The 18524-nt window shown below is 48.0% G+C and overlaps 1 protein-coding gene across 5 annotated transcripts in view; it reads left to right on the forward strand.

The window, feature by feature from the left end:
- The window catches only part of PDZD2 (PDZ domain containing 2), a 493831-nt gene that overhangs the window by 468704 nt on the left and 6603 nt on the right, over window positions 1-18524 (forward strand). For all 5 annotated transcript variants that reach the window (XM_033179276.1, XM_033179277.1, XM_033179279.1 and 2 more), the window contains 5 exons: window positions 1020-5067; window positions 6799-6916; window positions 10836-10937; window positions 11939-12206; window positions 14440-14574. In XM_033179276.1, coding sequence (XP_033035167.1) covers window positions 1020-5067; window positions 6799-6916; window positions 10836-10937; window positions 11939-12206; window positions 14440-14574 — 4671 coding nt within the window. The remainder of the gene's footprint in view (window positions 1-1019; window positions 5068-6798; window positions 6917-10835; window positions 10938-11938; window positions 12207-14439; window positions 14575-18524) is intronic.

Consider the following 18524-nt stretch of genomic DNA (forward strand, 5'->3'; position numbering starts at 1 on the left):
GCTTTCGTATTCTGTATGTTTTCCCAGTTAGCCCAGCCCCTGCACTAAAAAGGAAGCCTCCTGAGTTTGGCACTTAGACTGTTTTACACGGAAGTACATCATTCACATCCCCCAGTGTGAGCCAACCCCATACACGACTGGCCAGATGCTGGGACTGAGAGGGCCATGAGGGCCCTGCTGCATCCACGCAGAAGTAGGGAACCAAATAGAACAACAGCCTGACCCCTGCGGCTTTGCCCTCGGAGGGTGAATGGCATAAAAAGACCCAAGTGTGCAGTGATTAAATCAGGGTAATTAGCATATCCATCACATCAAATGTATCATTTCTTTGTGGTAGGAACATCCTTCATCATAGAAATACCAAAAGAGAGAAAAACGGGCAGATGCAAATGTTTCTTCTGCCGGCTAGTCTGAATTCTCTTAGAGTGTCTAAAGCAGGGTGGTATTTGTTAGATGTGGGTACTCTATAATTTTAGAGAGAAAAGCAGAAAGACAGAAAGGGCCTCCATTTAGGCCACAGAATGCCTTTTTTTTTTTTTTTTTTTTTTTTTTTTGAGACAGAGTTTCGCTCTTTTTGCCCAGGCTGCAGGGCAATGGCACGTTCTTGTCTCACTGCAACCTCCGCCTCCTGGGTTCAGGCGATTCTCCTGCTTCAGCCTCCCAAGTAGCTGGGATTACAGGTGCCCACCACCATGCCCGGCTAATTTGTGTGTGTGTGTGTGTGTGTGTGTGTGTGTGTGTGTGTGTGTGTGTTTTAAGTAGAGATGGGGTTTCACCATGTTGGCCAGGCTGGTCTCAAACTCCTGACTTCAGGTGATCCACCCGCCTCGGCCTCCCAAAGTGCTGGGATTACAGGCGTGAGCCACCATGCCCGACTTTCTGAAAAAGAAAAAAATATTTGAGATTGTTTAAAATTTTCCAGTTTTTAATAATTGAGAGGCTGCTTTCTCATATTTTCCCTTTTATCTCCCCTACAACCTCTCTTGAGTATATACCTTCTGTTTACATTCTCCACATAGGACTGGACAGCTCCTCAGACCTCATCTCTTCCCCAGGAAAGAAGGGGGCCGCTTATCCTGACCCCAGCAAGACTTCTGTAGACACAGGGCGAGTCAGTCGGCTGGAGAATCCCAGTCAGTCTGCATCGCCCAGGGTCGCCGAGTGCAAGGCCAGGTCTCCAGTCAGGCTCCCCCATGAGGGCAGCCCCTCCCTGGGGGAGAAAGCAGTGGCTCCCCCCGACTGCAGCAAGACTCGATCAGCTTCGGAAACCAGCACACCCCACAAAACCAGAAGGGCGGCTTCCCTCAGGGGAGCGGGACCTGGGGCAGAGGGAGTGACACCAGCTGGGGCTGTCCTGCCAGGAGACCCCCTCACATCCCAGGAGCAGAGACAGGGAGCTCCAGGTAACCACAGTAAGGCTCTGGAAATGACAGGAACCCATGCACCTGAAAGTTCCCAGGAGCCTTCCCTGTTGGAGGGAGCAGATTCTGTGTCCTCAAAGGCACCGCAGGCCAGCCTCTCCCTTCTGCCATCCACTGACAACACCAAAGAAGCATGTGGCCGTGTCTCGGGGCACTGTTGCCCGGCGGGGAGTAGAGAGAGCCCTGTGACGGACATTGACAGCTTCATCAAGGAGTTGGATGTTTCTGCAGCGAGGTCTCCGTCTTCCCAGATGGGGGACAGTGGCTGTCAGGAGGGCAGTGCTCAGGGCCGCCCACCACCCGGGGCTGGAGGTGGGAGCTCCTGCCGTGCCGAACCAGTCACGGGGGGCCAGACCTCCTCCCCAAGGAGGGCCTGGGCTGCTGGTGCACCCCCCCACCCACAGTGGGCCTCCCAGCCTTCGGTTTTAGATTCAGTTAATCCCGACAAACATTTTACTGTGAACAAAAACTTTCTGAGCAACTACTCTAGAAATTTTAGCAGCTTTCATGAAGACAGCACCTCCCTATCAGGCCTGGGCGATAGCACGGAGCCGTCTCTGTCATCCATGTATGGCGATGCTGAGGATTCTTCTTCTGACCCTGAGTCACTCACCGAAGCCCCGCGAGCTTCCGCCAGGGATGGCTGGTCCCCTCCTCGTTCCCGTGTGTCTTTGCACAAGGAAGATCCTTCGGAGTCAGAAGAGGAACAGATTGAAATTTGTTCCACAAATGGCTGCCCCAATCCACCCTCGAGTCCTGCTCATCTTCCCACCCAGGCTGCCATCTGTCCTGCCTCAGCCAAAGTTCTGTCATTAAAATACAGCACTCCGAGAGAGTCAGTGGCCAGTCCCCGTGAGAAGGCTGCCTGCTTGCCAGGCTCATACACTTCAGGCCCAAACTCTTCCCAGCCATCTTCACTCTTGGAGGTGAGCTCTCAGGAGCATGAAACCCATGCGAACATAAGCACTTCACAGAACGACAGGCCCTCGTGTGCAGAAGAAACCACGGAAGTCACCAGCGCTAGCTCAGCCGTGGAAAACAGTCAGCTGTCTAAAGTAGCCAGGCATTTTCACAGTCCGCCCATCATTCTCAGCTCCCCCAACATAGTAAATGGCTTGGCACGTGACATGCTAGATGATGAAACCCTGAATCAGTACCAAACAAGCATTAATGCAGCTGCCAGTCTGTCCTTCAGTGTGGATGTCCCTAAGAATGGAGAATCTGTTTTGGAAAACCTCCACATCTCTGAAAGTCAAGACCTGGATGACTTGCTACAGAAACCCAAGATGATGGGTAGGAGGCCCATCATGGCCTGGTTTAAAGAAATAAATAAACATAACCAAGGCACACATTTGAAGAGCAAAACCGAGAAGGAACAACCTCTGATGGCTGCCAGAAGTCCTGACTCCAAGATTCAGATGGTGAGTTCAAGCCAAAAAAAGGGCGTTGCTGTGTCTCATAGCCCTCCTCAGCCGAAAACAAATCTGGAAAATAAGGACCTGTCTAAGAAGAGTCCGGCAGAAATGCTTCCGACTAACGGTCAGAAGCCAAAGTGTGGTCCGAAGCTGAAGAGGCTCAGCCTCAAGGGCAAGGCCAAAGTCAGCTCCGAGGCCCCTGCTGCGGATGCCGGGAAGGCTGGGGGGACGGACCACAGGAAACCCTTGATCTCACCCCAGACCTCCCACCAAACACTTTCTAAGGTGGTGTCACAGCGGCTCCATGTAGCCGACCGCGAGGACCCTGACAGAAACACCACAGCCGCTCCCAGGTCCCCGCAGTGTGTGCTGGAGAGCAAGCCACCTCTTGCCACCTCTGCGTCCCTGAAACCCTCGGTGTCTGACACGAGCATCAGGATGTTCGTGTCGCCCCTGACCTCTCCCAAGCCTCCTCCTGAGCAAGGCGTGTGGAGCAGGTTCCACATGGCTGTCCTCTCTGAACCCGACAGAGGTTGCCCAGCCACCCCTAAATCTCCTAAGTGTGGAGCAGAGGGCAGGGCGCCCCGTGCTGACTCTGGGCCGGTGAGTTCCACAGCATCTAGGAACGGTGTGTCCATGGCAGGGAACAGACAGAATGAGAAGCACCTGGCCAGCCACGTGGACGCCGCAGCAGACACAGCCCAACCCAGGCCAACTGGCGAAAAAGGAGGCAGCACAGTGGCCAGCGATCGCCTTGAAAGAACAAACCAGCTGAAAATTGTGGAGATTTCTGCTGAAACAGTGCCAAAGACTGTATGTGGTAACAAACCAGCTGAAAGTGACAGACAGGGAGGGTGCTTGGCCCAGGGCAACTGTCAGGAGAAGAGTGAAATCAGGCTCTGTCGCCAGGTCACAGAATCATCCACAAGTCACCCGTCCTCACTCCCGTCTCATGCCCCACAGGCGGAGCAGGAAATGTCACGATCATTCGGCGTAGTGAAACTGGTGTCCTCCTCCTCCTCCCCTCAAATGCCCATTAGAAAGGCAGATTCCTCCCAGAGAAAATCAAGCCTGATGTCCAACTCCCTAGGGGTGCCCAGAAGTGGCATTCCAGGGGGCCCCTTGGGGGAAGACCATCTCTACTTCACCCCAAGGCCGGCAACCAGGACCTACTCCATGCCAGCCCAGTTCTCAAGCCATTTTGGACGGGAGAGTTACCCCCCACACAGTCTGGGTCGCTCTCCTCGTGACAGCCAGGTCCCTGTGACAAGCAGTGTTGTCCCCGAGGCAAAGGCATCCAGAGGTGGTCTTCCCAGCCTGGCTAATGGACAGGGCATATATAGTGTAAAGCCGCTGCTGGAAACATCGAGGAATCTTCCAGCCACAGATGAAGGGGATATCATTTCAGTCCAGGAGACGAGCGGCCTAGTCACAGACAAAATCAAAGTCACCAGACGACACTACTGCTATGAACAGAACTGGCCCCATGAATCTACCTCATTTTTCTCTGTGAAGCAGCGGATCAAGTCTTTTGAGAACCTGGCCAATGCTGACCGGCCTGTAGCCAAGTCCGGGGTTTCCCCATTTTTGTCGGTGAGCTCCAAGCCTCCCATTGGGAGGCGGTCTTCCGGCAGCATTGTTTCAGGGAGCCTGGACCATCCAGGTGATGCAGCAGCAAGGTCGTTGAGACGCAGCTTGAGTTCCTGCAGCGAAAACCAAAGTGAAGCCGGTGCCCTCCTCCCGCAGATGGCCAAGTCTCCCTCAAGCATGACACTGACCATCTCCCGGCAAAACCCACCGGAGACCAGTAGCAAGGGCTCTGATTCGGAACTAAAGAAATCACTTGGTCCTTTGGGAATTCCCACCCCAACGACGACTCCGGCCTCTCCCGTTAAGAGGAACAAGTCCTCAGTGCGCCACACGCAGCCCTCGCTGGTGTCCCGCTCCAAGCTCCAGGAGCTGAGAGCCTTGAGCATGCCTGACCTTGACAAGCTCTGCAGCGAGGATTACTCGGCAGGGCCGAGCGCCGTGCTCTTCAAAACTGAGCTGGAGATCACCCCCAGGAGGTCACCCGGGCCTGCTGGAGGCGTTTCGTGTCCTGAGAAGGCCGGGAACAGGGCCTGTCCAGGAGGAAGTGGCCCTAAAACCAGTGCTGCTGAGACACCAAGTTCAGCCAGTGATGTAGGTGAAGCTGCCCAGGATCTGCCTTTTAGAAGAAGCTGGTCAGTTACGTAAGTATCTGTCCCCACTTTTATTTCAGATAAACTTATTTCATTTTGAAATAGTTTTAGATTTATAGAAAAGTTGAAAAGATAATGCAGAGTTTCCACTTTTTTTCTATTTTTTCTTTTTGAGATGGAGTCTCGCTCCATCGCCCAGGCTGGAGTGCAGTGGCACGATCTCCGCTCATTGCAACCTCTGCCTCCCGGGTTCAAGCGATTCTCCTGCGTCAGCCTCCTGAGTAGCTGAGATTACAGGCGTGCACCACCACGCCTGGCTAATTTTTGTGTTTTTAATAGAGACGAGGTTTCACCATGTTGGTCAGGCTGGTCTCAAACTCCTAACCTTGTGATCTGCCTGCCTTGGCCTCCCAAAGTGCTGAGATTACAGGCGTGAGCCACCGCGCCCAGCCCCCACTTACTTCTTACCCACTCTTCCTAATGTTCACATCTCTCAAAACCACAGTCCATTTGTCAAAAGTAAGAAATGAACGTTGGAACAATACCATTAACTACAGACTTCATTCAGATTTTGCTGAATAAATTCTGCTAATACCGTTTTTCTGTTCCAGGATCCAGGATCCACATTGCATTTTAGCCTCCGTGGTTTTTAATATCACTGCTGGAAAAATAAAAGTGCCTGCGGGGAAACGTGTTTACCAACGTGTTGCTCTGAGGGGGGGCTTCTAGAGGACATGGCACTTAAACAAAAGCAACCTGAGAGGGGTGTGCAGGGGAAAAGAGTGCAGCGCAGTGGGGAGTTTGGACCTTTGGAGGTGGCTGGAGTTGAACGGAGAATTTCTAACAGATTTTAAAATATTTCACTTGAGGCCAGGTGTGGTGACTCATGCCTGTAATCCCAGTACTTTGGGAGGCCGAGTCGGGTGGATCACTTGAGGTGAGGAGTTCGAGACCAGCCTGGCCAACATGGTGAAACCCCATCTCTACTAAAAATACAAAAATTAGCTGGGAGTGGTGGCGTATGGCTGTAATCCCAGCTACTCAGGAGGCTGAGGCAGGAGAATCGCTTGAACCCAGGAGGCGGAGGTTGCAGTGAGCTGAGATCACGTCACTGTACTCCAGCCTGGGCAACAAGGGTGAAACTCTGTCAAAAAAAAAAAAAAAAAAAAAAACCCCGGTGGCTCAGGCCTATAATCCCAGCACTTTGGGAGATTGAGGCAGGCAGATCATTTGAGGTCAGGAGTTCAAGACCAGCCTGGCCAATATGGTGAAACTCTGTCTCTACTAAAAAAGTTAGCCAGGCATGGTGGCAGGTGCCTGTAGTCCCAGCTACTTGGGAAGCTGAGGCACGAGAACAGCTTGAAGCCAGGAGGTAGAGGTTGCAGTGAACTGAGATTGTGCCACTGCACTCCAGCCTGTGTGACAGAGCTGACTCTATCTCAAAAACAATAAAAATAAAAATATTTCACTTGGACCTATGTATTGAATATTTTAAAATATGTCAGAAATGTCCTGTTAAGCTCCAGCATTGGTCCCATAACTTCTTGAGGGGATCTCTGAATTCATAGCAATTCCCCTTGCCATTGGCAGTGAATGACATTTCTGTTCAGCACTCAGGATTTATTCTTCCATTAGTTTGGGATGGAAGTTGTGACCAAAAAAGCATGATGAACAGAAAATACTTACAATATAGTAGAAAGGAGATCATTTTAAATGCATTCTTATAAAATGAAGAAATTGCTTTTTTCTTTAATGTTCTTCAAATATATTTATATTATTTAGTTTGGATCAACTTCTGGTCTCAGCGGGGGACCAGCAAAGATTACAGTCTGTTTTATCGTCAGTGGGGTCGAAATCTACCATCTTAACTCTCATTCAGGAAGCGAAAGCACAATCAGAGGTGAGTGAAACAGTTCAGGTACATGAACTGCGGCTGTGTGAGTGCCCGGGTATGTGCCACCCACCCAGACAGCCGAGGAGAGCCCGTCCCGAGTCCTGGAGACGGAGGACTGCCTTGGGTTGAGAGTTTCACAGCTCAGTCTGACTTTGGCCTCATGTGCTGCTAGCCAGCTTCAGAAGCTAGACCTTGTCTTGAATGTTCAGGTGCCAGATGGGTGTCACTGCTGTTTTCATCTCCCAAGTAGCAACTAGTTACCATCCTCCTGACTTCTATGTGTGGAGTTTGTTTGCAGAGAGTCCTCAAAGCAGAGCTAGGCATCTTGGAAATAATGCAGAATGACCTCAAGTACCTTTGGCCACCTAACCGTAGACATAAACTAGTCAAGGGAGCCACCTGCTGGTGAGAGAAGAGTTACATCGGTGTAGTCCCGCCCTTGCCCTGAAATACGGTGGACCCTTGAACAACACGAGGGTTGGGGCGCTGACCTTCATGCCGTGGAAAATCCGCATTTAACTCTTAACTCCCCCAGAAACTTAACTACTAACAATCTACTGTTGACTGGAAGCCTTACTGATAACATAAACAGTCAATTAATACAAGTTTCATCAGTTATATGTATTATATATTGTCTTCTTACAACAACGTAAGTTAGAGATAATAGAATGTTATTAAGAAAATCCCAAGAGGCCAGGTGCAGTGGCTTATGCCTGTAATCTCAGAACTTTGGGAGGCCGAGGCGGGCAGATCACTTGATGTCAGGAGTTCAAGACCAGCCTGGCCACTATGGTGAAACCCTGTCTCTACTAAAAATACAAAAATTAGCTGGGCATGGTGGTGGGTGCCTGTAGTCTCAGCTACTCGGGAGGCTGAGGCGAGAGGATTGCTTGAACATGAACATGGGAGGCGGAGGTTGCCATGAGCTAAGATTGCACCACTGCATTCCAGCCTGGGCGACAGAGCAAGACTTCATCTCAATTAATAATAATAAGAGGAAGTGTATTTACTATTCATTAAGTGGAAGTGGCTCATCATAAAGGGCTTCATCCTTGTCATCTTCACACTGAGCAGGCTGAGAAGGAGGGAGGGGCTGGTCTTGCTGTCTCAAGGAGGCAGAAGAAACCCCGAGTGTGAGTGGATCTGTGCAGTTTGAGCCCGTGTTGTTCAAAGGTCACCTGTAGAAGAGCATCTGAACCCTGGAGTACAAGGAATTACAGATAAAATCTTTCAGTAAATCAGCTAGGACAATAAACATGGACAGAAGAAACCATAGGTTCACATCTAGGATACTAATCTGAAGATCAACTTCTTGGGGCTAGACATAGAGATTTGAACCCTAATGAATGAGTATTTTCTATTTAGAGAAATAAATATGAATGTTTCTTTAGTGGTAGTATACCTGGGTCACTGAAGTCATCTAAGAGTGTGGTTCCAGAAATTCAAATATTACCCAGAGAGGAGCTGTGCAGTTTCTCAGCCAAGGACCAGCCTTGGCGCCTAGTGAGGAGTTGGCCAGGATGTGAGGCGAGAGGTTGGGATAGAGGAACCAGTCCCTTCAGGTTCCACTCCCTTCTGATTCTCAGCTGCTGGTTTGGGTCTGTGCAGTTAAGAAATGCCTTGACAGGAGGATCATTTGAGGCCAGCAGTTCGAGACCAGCCTCATCAACATAGTGAGACCACCCCATCTCTCAAAAAAAAAAAAAAGATTAAATTTAAAAAATTAGCCAGGCATGGTGGCATATGCCTGTAGCCCTAGCTACGTGGGAATCTCAAGCAGAAGAATCAGTTGGACCTAGGAGTTTGAGGCTCAGTGAGCTATGATCGTGCCACCGTGTTCTGGCCTGGGTGACAGAGCAAGACCCAGTCTCTAAAAGAAAAGCAAAATGTCTTGAGATGCTAAGCACTCTCACTTTCAGTAAGAGGAGGGAATAGCCCCTCATCTCTCTTCCTCCTCCCACTTGTTATTACAATAAGGAAATACTTCATGTATGAAAGTTGCACTCTGAGACCAGTCAAGGGGGCATAGGTGGGGTCACACGTTGCCAGGCCCCCTTTGCCCCATACATTTTAGTGTTAGATGAAATGTCAAAGGAGAAGACCAGACTATCCAGCCAACCACAAGCAAGGTGTACATCTTCAGGGACCTCAAACAGCAGTATGGCCAGCATGCCAGAGTGCTGCCAAAGGGGGGCTTTTTCTAGGGCCTTCCTCACCCGCTACTACTCACGCTCACCACGAGGCAGGGTTGTGGTTTGGTTTGAAGACCATTCCTATTCATCAGAACACAGCGTTCTTTTCCCTTTCTTATTTTCTCAGTGTCTTCAGAGAGGAGCGGTGAGCAGGGCTATCCTTACTCTGCCATCCTCAGTCTAGAAGCTTCCTGCCTTGCTTTTTCCAATGAGTATGGTTTGCAGGTACTAAAAATAGAACTGCACAAAACTATTTTCTGTGTCCTTGGCAGTGCTGTGAGAGATTCGAGGCCGAAAACTCTGGCCTCCTGACTTCAACACACCCAAACCTTGGAGAGCTCTTGATGGCTGATCTTGCCGCCCTGAGACTGTGCTGAGGCTGTCAGAGGCAAAATTTGGCTCAGCAATCAGCTTCTAGCATATCTGTGTCCTTAAACACCACTGGAAAAAATGTGAATACATTGAAATGTTGGTGATTTGACTTGTCTTGGAATGCAGGAGGGCCTCATTTTCAAATATTGTCTCTTAGCTCCAATAAAACATTTAAATATCTGAGAAGTTTTCCTATTTTCAGCATCATGTTACCTCCCAGAAGCTGGATAAAGACCATTTACTGGGCTCCATATTCCCATTTTGGTTTGGAAAGCCTAGTCAACCTTTCTCCCCATCGATCCATGTGTGAGCACACATAGGGTTGAAGGTGCCCAAGCAGTCAACCTCCTAACTGCCCCAAAAGTTCTGCAGGACAGTCTAGGTTTTGGTTGGAGTGAACTTTGGGGATTTTTGAGACAGTCCCACTCCATCACCCAGGCTGGAGTGCACTGGCATGATCTCCACTCACTGCAACCTCTGCCTGCCAGGTTCAAGCAATTCTCCTGCCTCAGCCTCCCAAGTAGCTGGGATTATAGGTATCTGCCACCATGCCCGGCTAATTTTTATATTTTTTAGTAGAGATGGGATTTCGTCATGTTGACTAGGCTGGTCTCGAACTCTTGACCTCAGGTGATCTGCCTGCTTTGGCCTCCCAGAGTGCTGGAATTACAGACCTGAGCCACTGCGCCTGGCTGTCCTTTCTATTTTATGACATCAATTAATTAATTGCACCTGAAATCCAATGACCTAAACGTGGGGAGGGAGATGTAGAAAACATACGGCCTCGATATGCTGTTATCCTGCCTCTTGCCACTGACCCTTATCTTTTTGCTGTTGCCAGGACTGGCTTTGCTAAATTGTAGACTTCAAGAATTATAGAATAAAGGATTCTGATCGTGATCAAATTATGTGCTATGATTTTTTTTTTTTTTTTGAGACAAGGTCTCATTCTGTCGCCCAGGCTGAAGTGCAGTGGCGTGATCATGGCTCACTGCAGCCATGACCTCCCAGGCTCAGGTAATCCTCCCACCTCAGCCTCCTGAGTAGCTGGGACTACAAGCATGCATCATCACACCTGGCTAATTTTGTAGAGACAGGGTTTTGCCACACTGCCCAGGCTGGTCTCGAACTCCTGGGCTTGAGATCTGCCCACCTTGGCTTCCCAGAGTGTTGGGATTACAGGCATGAGCTACCACGCCTGGCTGAGAGCCAAAGAACCTTTCGGGTCCGCAGTGAAAAGCCCTTCCAAGAGGATTGACATCAGAGCTTCCTTACTCTTGGTACAAGGGGATATGTTTTTCTTTCTTTCTTAATTTTTTGCAGCTCCAGCTCAAAGGATAATTTTTGTTTGTTTTCACTAGAATAAAGAAGATGTTTGCTTCGTAGTCTTGAATAGAAAAGAAGGCTCAGGTCTGGGATTCAGCGTGGCAGGAGGGACAGATGTGGAGCCAAAATCAATCACGGTAAGTGACAAAGTCATTAGGCTCTCAGGAAAATCCCTCCTTAAGCAGCCTCAGAATGTGATCAGGGCACAAATTCCAATCAGCGGGTTCAGAGATTGCTGGGTTTCATTCCCAGCTACCAACATAAAAAGGGAGAAGTGGGAGAAGTAGTATGTAAGGTTTTCGTTGACAAAGACAAGCATTTTTAACAAAGAGCTGACATGTGTAGGCCATTTCCAGTCCCTATAAACACAATTTGCTATTGCCTTATAATTTACCTAAATATTTTAAGCAGTAGAAAACATTAGAATCAACTGGCCAAACTTGTGTTTGTTTATACAATTACTTCTTTCTCAAAAACAGTCACTGAAAATTTTACATCATTCAAAAGCCTTCGGGACCATCCAGAGGGTCACCTTCACCGCACGAGCCCAGGCCTCGTTCATCTTCGTATTCCCATTGCCTCCTGGATGCGAGGCCCATGTCAGACGCTAACAAGAAGTTGAGTTAAAAACAAAAAATGTGTGGAGACACTGGCATTGACATTTGTGATCCATCCCCCGCACTGAATGTTTTTTTATAAAGCAAGTGTCTATATGATTTAGAAAAATTGTCCTTAGAAAGTTCCTTTACTTACAAGACCCAGCACAGTGGCTCATGCCTGTAATCCCAGCACTTGGGGAGGTCGAGGCGGGTGGATCACCTGAGGTCAGGAGTTCGAGACCAGCCCGGCCAACATGGTGAAACCCCGTCTCTACTAACAGTACAAAAATTAACCAGGCATAGTGGTGTATGCCTGTAATCCCAGCTACTCAGGAGGCTGAGGCAGGAGAATCACTTGAACCTGGGCGGCCGGGATTGCACCACTGTACTCCAGCCTGGGCGACAGAGCGAGACTCCCTCTCAAAAAATAAAAAAAAGAAGGTTACTTTACTACAGATATGCAGTTAGTTACTTTCTCCCTTTTACTAGAAATCGTAAGTGGATCTGGTTTTTGTTCCCTTTTCCTTTCCTCGTCCCAGGTCCACAGGGTGTTTTCTCAGGGGGCGGCTTCTCAGGAAGGGACTATGAACCGAGGGGATTTCCTTCTGTCAGTCAACGGCGCCTCATTGGCTGGCTTAGCCCACGGGAATGTCTTGAAGGTTCTGCACCAGGCACAGCTGCACAAAGATGCCCTCGTGGTCATCAAGAAAGGGATGGATCAGCCCAGGCCCTCTGCCCGGCAGGAGCCTCCCACCAATGGGAAGGGTTTGCTGTCCAGAAAGACCATCCCCCTGGAGGCTGCCATTGGTAAGATGATCATTTCAACAACCAGCAGGGTGTGAGCTACTGCAGAAGGATGAGATTCTGGTTGAACATGAAGGGAAGTAACAGCTAACTTCTAGATCTGAAAAATTAAATGTAGCGAAGTCTAGTGTGTTTGGATGCTTCTTACAAAAGCAATGTAACAAATAAATTAGAAAAAATTAGAAAAATTCCCCCAGTAGTTCAGGCTATACTGTGGAAGATTTAAAACAACTGCGTAACAGTTTCCCTAAGTGTCCTAAGAAGGAATCTTTTATATTCACACCCTCTTGTTAGGACTGGTAAGGAAAACAGGAAACTACTGTGATGGGGCAATCAGCATTGAAGGAGAAATTCCAGAACTAAGATTTATCCTTGGGAAACAGCAAGGTTGTATTCTTTCCTGGTTTAGAAGAACAGAAGGAAATGAGGGGGCAAGAGTGTTTTGTGTCTGAAAACAGAAACTGCAGCCTTAGTCAACCAAGAATAACTCACTGGAAGAGGTTTAGAAACAGATTTTCTATGTGCCATCCATATTCAGAGCCTCAGAACCACGTACAGCGTCTGTTTCTGCAGTGCGGGCTGTTTAATGCCCTGTTAAGCACTGCAGATGTCTGGAGTGCCGTTCATCTTGGCATTCAGGGGTAACGTCTTTTTTTAGTCAAGAGGGCAAAGCAGAGGGTATGGGTTGGGCATTGCCTTCTGGGAGGGGCCTTTTGTTCCTTGTCCATATCTCTCCCTGATGAGGGTAGCTGGATTCCTTTCTACAACTTGGCGTTCTTGTGGGCCAGAGCTGTTTGTAGTCCTTGCTGAAAATGGCTCCGATTCCATTTAACAAATGAGAAACACTTCTTGTCCAGACGCCTCCGTGGTCATGTCCCCAGTCTTCCTTCTGTGTCATTTCACTTTCCCTCTTCCAGAGGGCTGAGGCCCTCCCCAATGCAGAGAAGCACGTTGGTCATCAGATCTTGTCATGCTTGCCTTTGCCCCAGAACTGTCTTGACCGCTTGGCGGATTTTCAGTGGGATCTTTGTAAACTGTCAAAGGAAACCACTTCATCCTCACAGCTGCCAGTTTTTAAGCCTCGTGAACTCAGATCTGGATGGTCCGTCTGTCATTTATAATCACTCAGTATTCCTGCAGCAACTTCAGGGCCTCTGGCCTTGAAGCAGAGCCTGCAGAGCTCTCAAATGCTGAGCGCCTGGAGGGCTTAACCTCGCTCAGTTGCCTGTTCTTTAGTCTCCCTAACCCAGGTCTACCTTGTCCTAAGCGGTTATTACTTACCATAACACTGACAGCGTCCTTCAGGCCCTGTGGAGTGGCCTTCTTTAAACCACGACTGTGGACTGGCCTTTATGTCCGAAGGAGACAGTGCTAGCTTGGCTTCACACCTAGTGACCACAGGAAGCAGGCAGTTTAGTCCATCTGTTGTGGTCCTTCCTCTGCCTCCCCATCAACTAAGTGTGCCTTTGCAGTCAACTCTGACGTCCTTGGCTGATAGGCAAGGGAGGGAAGTACAAGGAGGCAAGTTTACAATCCTGATTCAAACCCAGCCCACCTTCCCAAAACCAGCACACAGAGCCGGCATCACCATGGAAACGCATCTCCTCACAGTGGAGCCAGATGCCAGTGGAGGCAACCCCAAATGTGTCTGTGAAGACAGCCATAGCCAGGGACAGGGTTTCCCTTTGCAGGAGCAGGAGTGGCAGGAGCGGGGAGGCAGGAAGCTCTCTGGGTTCCTGGGGGCTTTGGAGTCCATTCTAACAGTCTCACATGAGGCTGGGCATTTTGGTGCTGCCAAGTCTTGGTACCAGAGGGTGATGTTCTGCTGCCATTAGCAGCCAGGGTTGGCAGAAAATCAAATTTGGAGTCCCAAAGTGTGACTTCAGTCCTCACTGAGAAGTGCACAGCCGGTGTGGGGGGCTTAACAAGAGCACTTTGCCTTCTGGGGATTTCTGCTTGGGCATGAAAGCATTTGCCAATGCTTGCAGAAAACACAGAACAAAGGATGCAAGTAGAGCAGCAACACAGCCCAGGAGGGCAGCCCCACAGTCGGGAGGCCAACAGTGCTACTGGGCTCAAGTGCTGTTATAAGTACCCCAGGGTAGATGGGACTTGAGGGTGCCAGAAGTGGTGCCAGAAGTACCTGGGGCTGGAGGCAATGCATCCGCGGGGACTTGGACAGATGGCATGATGAACAACTCTGTCATTTTTATCTTGATGCACGCTGCTGCTGCAGGGAGAAGTGTGGCTGTACACGATGCTCTGTGTGTTGAAGTGCTGAAGACCTCGGCTGGGCTGGGACTGAGTCTGGATGGGGGAAAATCATCTGTGATGGGAGATGGGCCCTTGGTCATTAAAAGAGTGTACAAAGGTAATGTCCTAGAGCACTCAGTCAGCCTTCTCTCACCTGTCATCTTTCCATGGATGTCTCAATGAAAAAAATGCCTTCCATTTAGAAATGAGATTTGTTTTTAAAAATCTACACTTTTTTTTGTTTAAAAATCTAAAATTTTTGTTTTTAATGCTTTGTGACATAAAAGGTTTATTATTCTGTATGGACACGTATTATCTCAAGCCATCCACAAGGCAACCCTACTGGGTGGGTGTCATCATTATTCCCATTTTACAAAAGGAGAAACTGAGGCACTTAGGTTCACACAGCTGTAAGTGGCAGAACCAGGCTCCAGCCCAGGCGGTCTGGCCCCAGAGCCTCTGTCCCTGACCCTTATACTGCAGCCATTCCTCACTCTGGGCCCCTGTCTCTGATGTGAACACACCACACTAAGTAACACCAGTAGACTTGCCAGTCAGGAGTACTTAATACTGGCCAAGATCTCATTGACTTAAAATACTAGACTTGTAAATGCTAGACTGCAAGAAAGTAATACAGTCCAAGCACAGCTTTTGTGGGAAAAAAAAAATGGGGGGTAGATATTATTGAAATGCTTGGTAAATATACATCTCTTCATCAACTTGAATAATTCATTTTTTGGTCTTGGGCAGTTTTTCAAACTCTTATATTAACAACTCATAATTGTACTAATAATACTAAGTACGATTGTATGAACAATATCGATATGTAATTATACTTACAAATAGATCAGAAACCCATTTAAAGTTACAGTATGTAACACAGTAAGTAGGTTAGCAAGTAACAAGATCAATTCTTCTTAGCTAAGGATTGTTGTTTCTTTAAATGACCATCTAATTAATGACCTTGAGCTATTTCTACAATTGCATAGTCATCCCAAAGCCTCTCCCAACTCTTGACCTGTAGTGTTAATAGAAAAAAAAACTTTAAAAAAATTTATAGTTACGCTTAGAAAAACCTCTGTGGATCAAAAGTGGAAATGAAGCCTCTGTGGTAAGCAGGGCTGCATCCTTGGGGCCCAGAGGAAGCAGAGGATGAGAAAGAAATGTGCACTGGAGGCTGGGGTCTCAGCGCCCACCCAGGAGCAGGGGCTCAGCACCCCTGTGGGCAGCCGGAGCGAGGCATCTTGTGATGCAGAGGTCTGGGACCTGCTCTTTTGCCAGTGAACTGTGGTCACAACAGGTCTGCTTTACTCGAGTGGCAGCCAGGACAGGCTGCCTGCTCGCAGCCCCTGGAGCAAGCAAAGAAGACACGCATAAATCAGGAGTCGGGTCTCTGTTACGTGTGAACCTGTGGTACCAGAGTAAAGAGAAAACCTTAGACTCATTAATTGTTCAAGTTGAAAGAGCAGCAGAAGGAGGGAGAACCAGGCTCAGGCAAGCATGTGGCAACTTGGCTGTAAGAGCCCTCACAACAGAAAGCTCTCAGACGAAGGGTACAGGGCAACATCCCATTGCCAGCAGACCCGAAAAACAGGACACCCCATTCATGACAGAGGCAGGAATGTCACCCATGAAACAAGACCAAGAGGGTATTCAGAAGGAGCAAGCAAATATGTAAAAAAAAAGACAAAATTCAGGCTGGGCGTGCTAGCGCATGCCTATAGTCCTCAGCTCCTTGGACTGCTTGAGCCCCAGGAGTTCAATACCAGCCTGAACAGCAGAGCAAGACCCTGCCTCTTTAAAAGTAAAAACTACATGCACATATACCCTCATTAGTGAAAATGGAGTTAAATATATCTTTAAATTAATGAATAAAAGTAAAAAGTAGACTAAATCATCCATGTGAAGATAGAATTTGTTAAAAATAGAACAGAAGAAACCATTAAAAATGCAGTATAGGGAAATAAAGAGATGATTACAAAAAGGCAATGAGAGAAAGAGTTCCAAAAGGAAAAAATTGAATGAGAGGAAATACTTGCAGAAATCATGACTAAGAATTTTCCAGAAGTGAAAAAATGACAGGACTATGCAGACTGAAAAACTCATCAAGGGTAAAACAGTCTGAATTTATTTAAAAAAAAAAAAAAAAAAAAAAAGCCTTGTTAGCCAGGCAGAGTGGTGCACACCTGTGATCCCAGCTACTTGGGAGGCTGAGGCAGAAGGCTCGCTTGAGCCCTCGACTTGGAGGCTGAGTGAACAGGATTGCACCATTGCATTCCAGCCTGAGTGACAGAGTAGGAATCTGTCTCCAAAAAAAAATAAAATGGAAACCTTGATATAATAAAGTTTCAGAATATAAAGAAGAAAATCTAAAAAGCCAAGAGAAAATTCTAGTTTGCTTTCTGTGTACAACAATCAGAATGGCCGCATGAATGCCTGGAGCCAACAACACCTTCAGAGGACTGAGGGAAAATGTCCATCACCTGAAAACACAGCACCCAGCTAACCTGTCATTCAATAGGGTAGCTAAAGTGGAGATATTTTAAGACACTCCTGAGGGGAGCAGGAGTGGCCACCTCCATGCTTGGTCACAGGACATGTAGCCTCTGTAATCCAAGGGGACACAACCCAAAAAAGCATGTGTGCCTGCGAACCAAAGGACCAGGGCAGACGCCAACTAAAGCAGCACATCGGCTGGGGAGGCCAGGCTTGTGGACCCCACACTAGAAGAAGCCACAGGAGAGATGACATCCTGTATCTGTCTGTCTACATCTCTTGTCTCTTGCTTTGCTCTGTCTCCAGCAAAGCAAGAATATGATGTCCTGGGCATCCCCTGAGTTTGCCCTGGGCAAACTCAGCCTTTGTCTCTAGCATCTGGCCCCAAATCTGTGAAAACTGCTGTGGAAATGGATAGAGAAGTGTCAGTCCCACAGACTAGCGCTTTAGATGCTCTCATGTGCAAGCCCATGGTTTTGTTCCTGGGGAAAGCCATTCAAGTATTTCTGAATATTATACAGCAGATTGCACCTTTGGACACTAGTGAGTCTAAAGATTTCATTATCTGGCCGGGCACGGTGGCTCATGCCTGTAATCCCAGCACTTTGTGAGGCTGCGGCAGGCGAATCACTTCAGGCCAGGATTCATCTTCTTACCTCGTATTTCATACTTACAGAGTAATTTCGTGAGTACAGTTTTTCTGTTCATTTTGTTTTCCTGTGTCTTTTAGCTCAAGCATTAGAAAACAATATAGCAATACTGATTTCTTGAGTAAGGCTATTACAGAACAAGCATTTGAATCATAAAGAAGTTTTTTTTGTTTTTTTTTAAACAGAGTCTCGCTCTGTCACCCAGGTTGGAATGCAGTGCCACAATCTCTGCTCACTGCAATCTCTGCCTCCCAGATTCAAGTGAGTCTCGTGCCTCAGCCTCCTAAGCAGCTGGGATTACAGGCCTGCACCACCACACCCAGCTAACTTTTTGTATTTTTAATGGAGACAGGGTTTCACCATGTTGGCCAGGCTGGTCTCAAAGTCTCGGCCTCAAGTAATCCACCCACCTCAGCCTCCCAAAGTGCTGTGATTTACAGGCATGAGCCACCGCTACCCCGCCTGAATAATAAAGGAACTAAATGTCAATATCCCTAAAGCTTTCTTTAAGGTCAGGATGAAAAAAATCAGAAAATAGTTATTTTTAAGCTCCTATATGAAGCTGCAGTGTACACTGTCACTAGTACAATTTTAAGCTGCTCCAAAATGTTCCTCTTTCATCATTTTACCAAGTAACTCAGCAATAAATCAGCCAAGAAGTACAAAAATTAGAAATATTATTTGCCAATAATGACAAATTGTCTTCCTATATGTTCTTTCTGATTGAAAAAAATCTAAGAAAATGTCAAGCCAATATAAATAGTTTGCAAAGAAGAATGAATTCACAATTAACATGCAGAGATCGGGCCGGGCGCGGTGACTCAAGCCTGTAATCCCAGCACTTTGGGAGGCTGAGACGGGCAGATCACGAGGTCAGGAGATCGAGACCATCCTGGCGAGACCATCCTGGTGAAACCCCGTC

Source organism: Trachypithecus francoisi, unplaced genomic scaffold (assembly GCF_009764315.1).
Source record: "Trachypithecus francoisi isolate TF-2019V2 unplaced genomic scaffold, Tfra_2.0 Lachesis_group2, whole genome shotgun sequence".
NCBI classification, from domain to species: Eukaryota; Metazoa; Chordata; class Mammalia; order Primates; family Cercopithecidae; genus Trachypithecus; species Trachypithecus francoisi.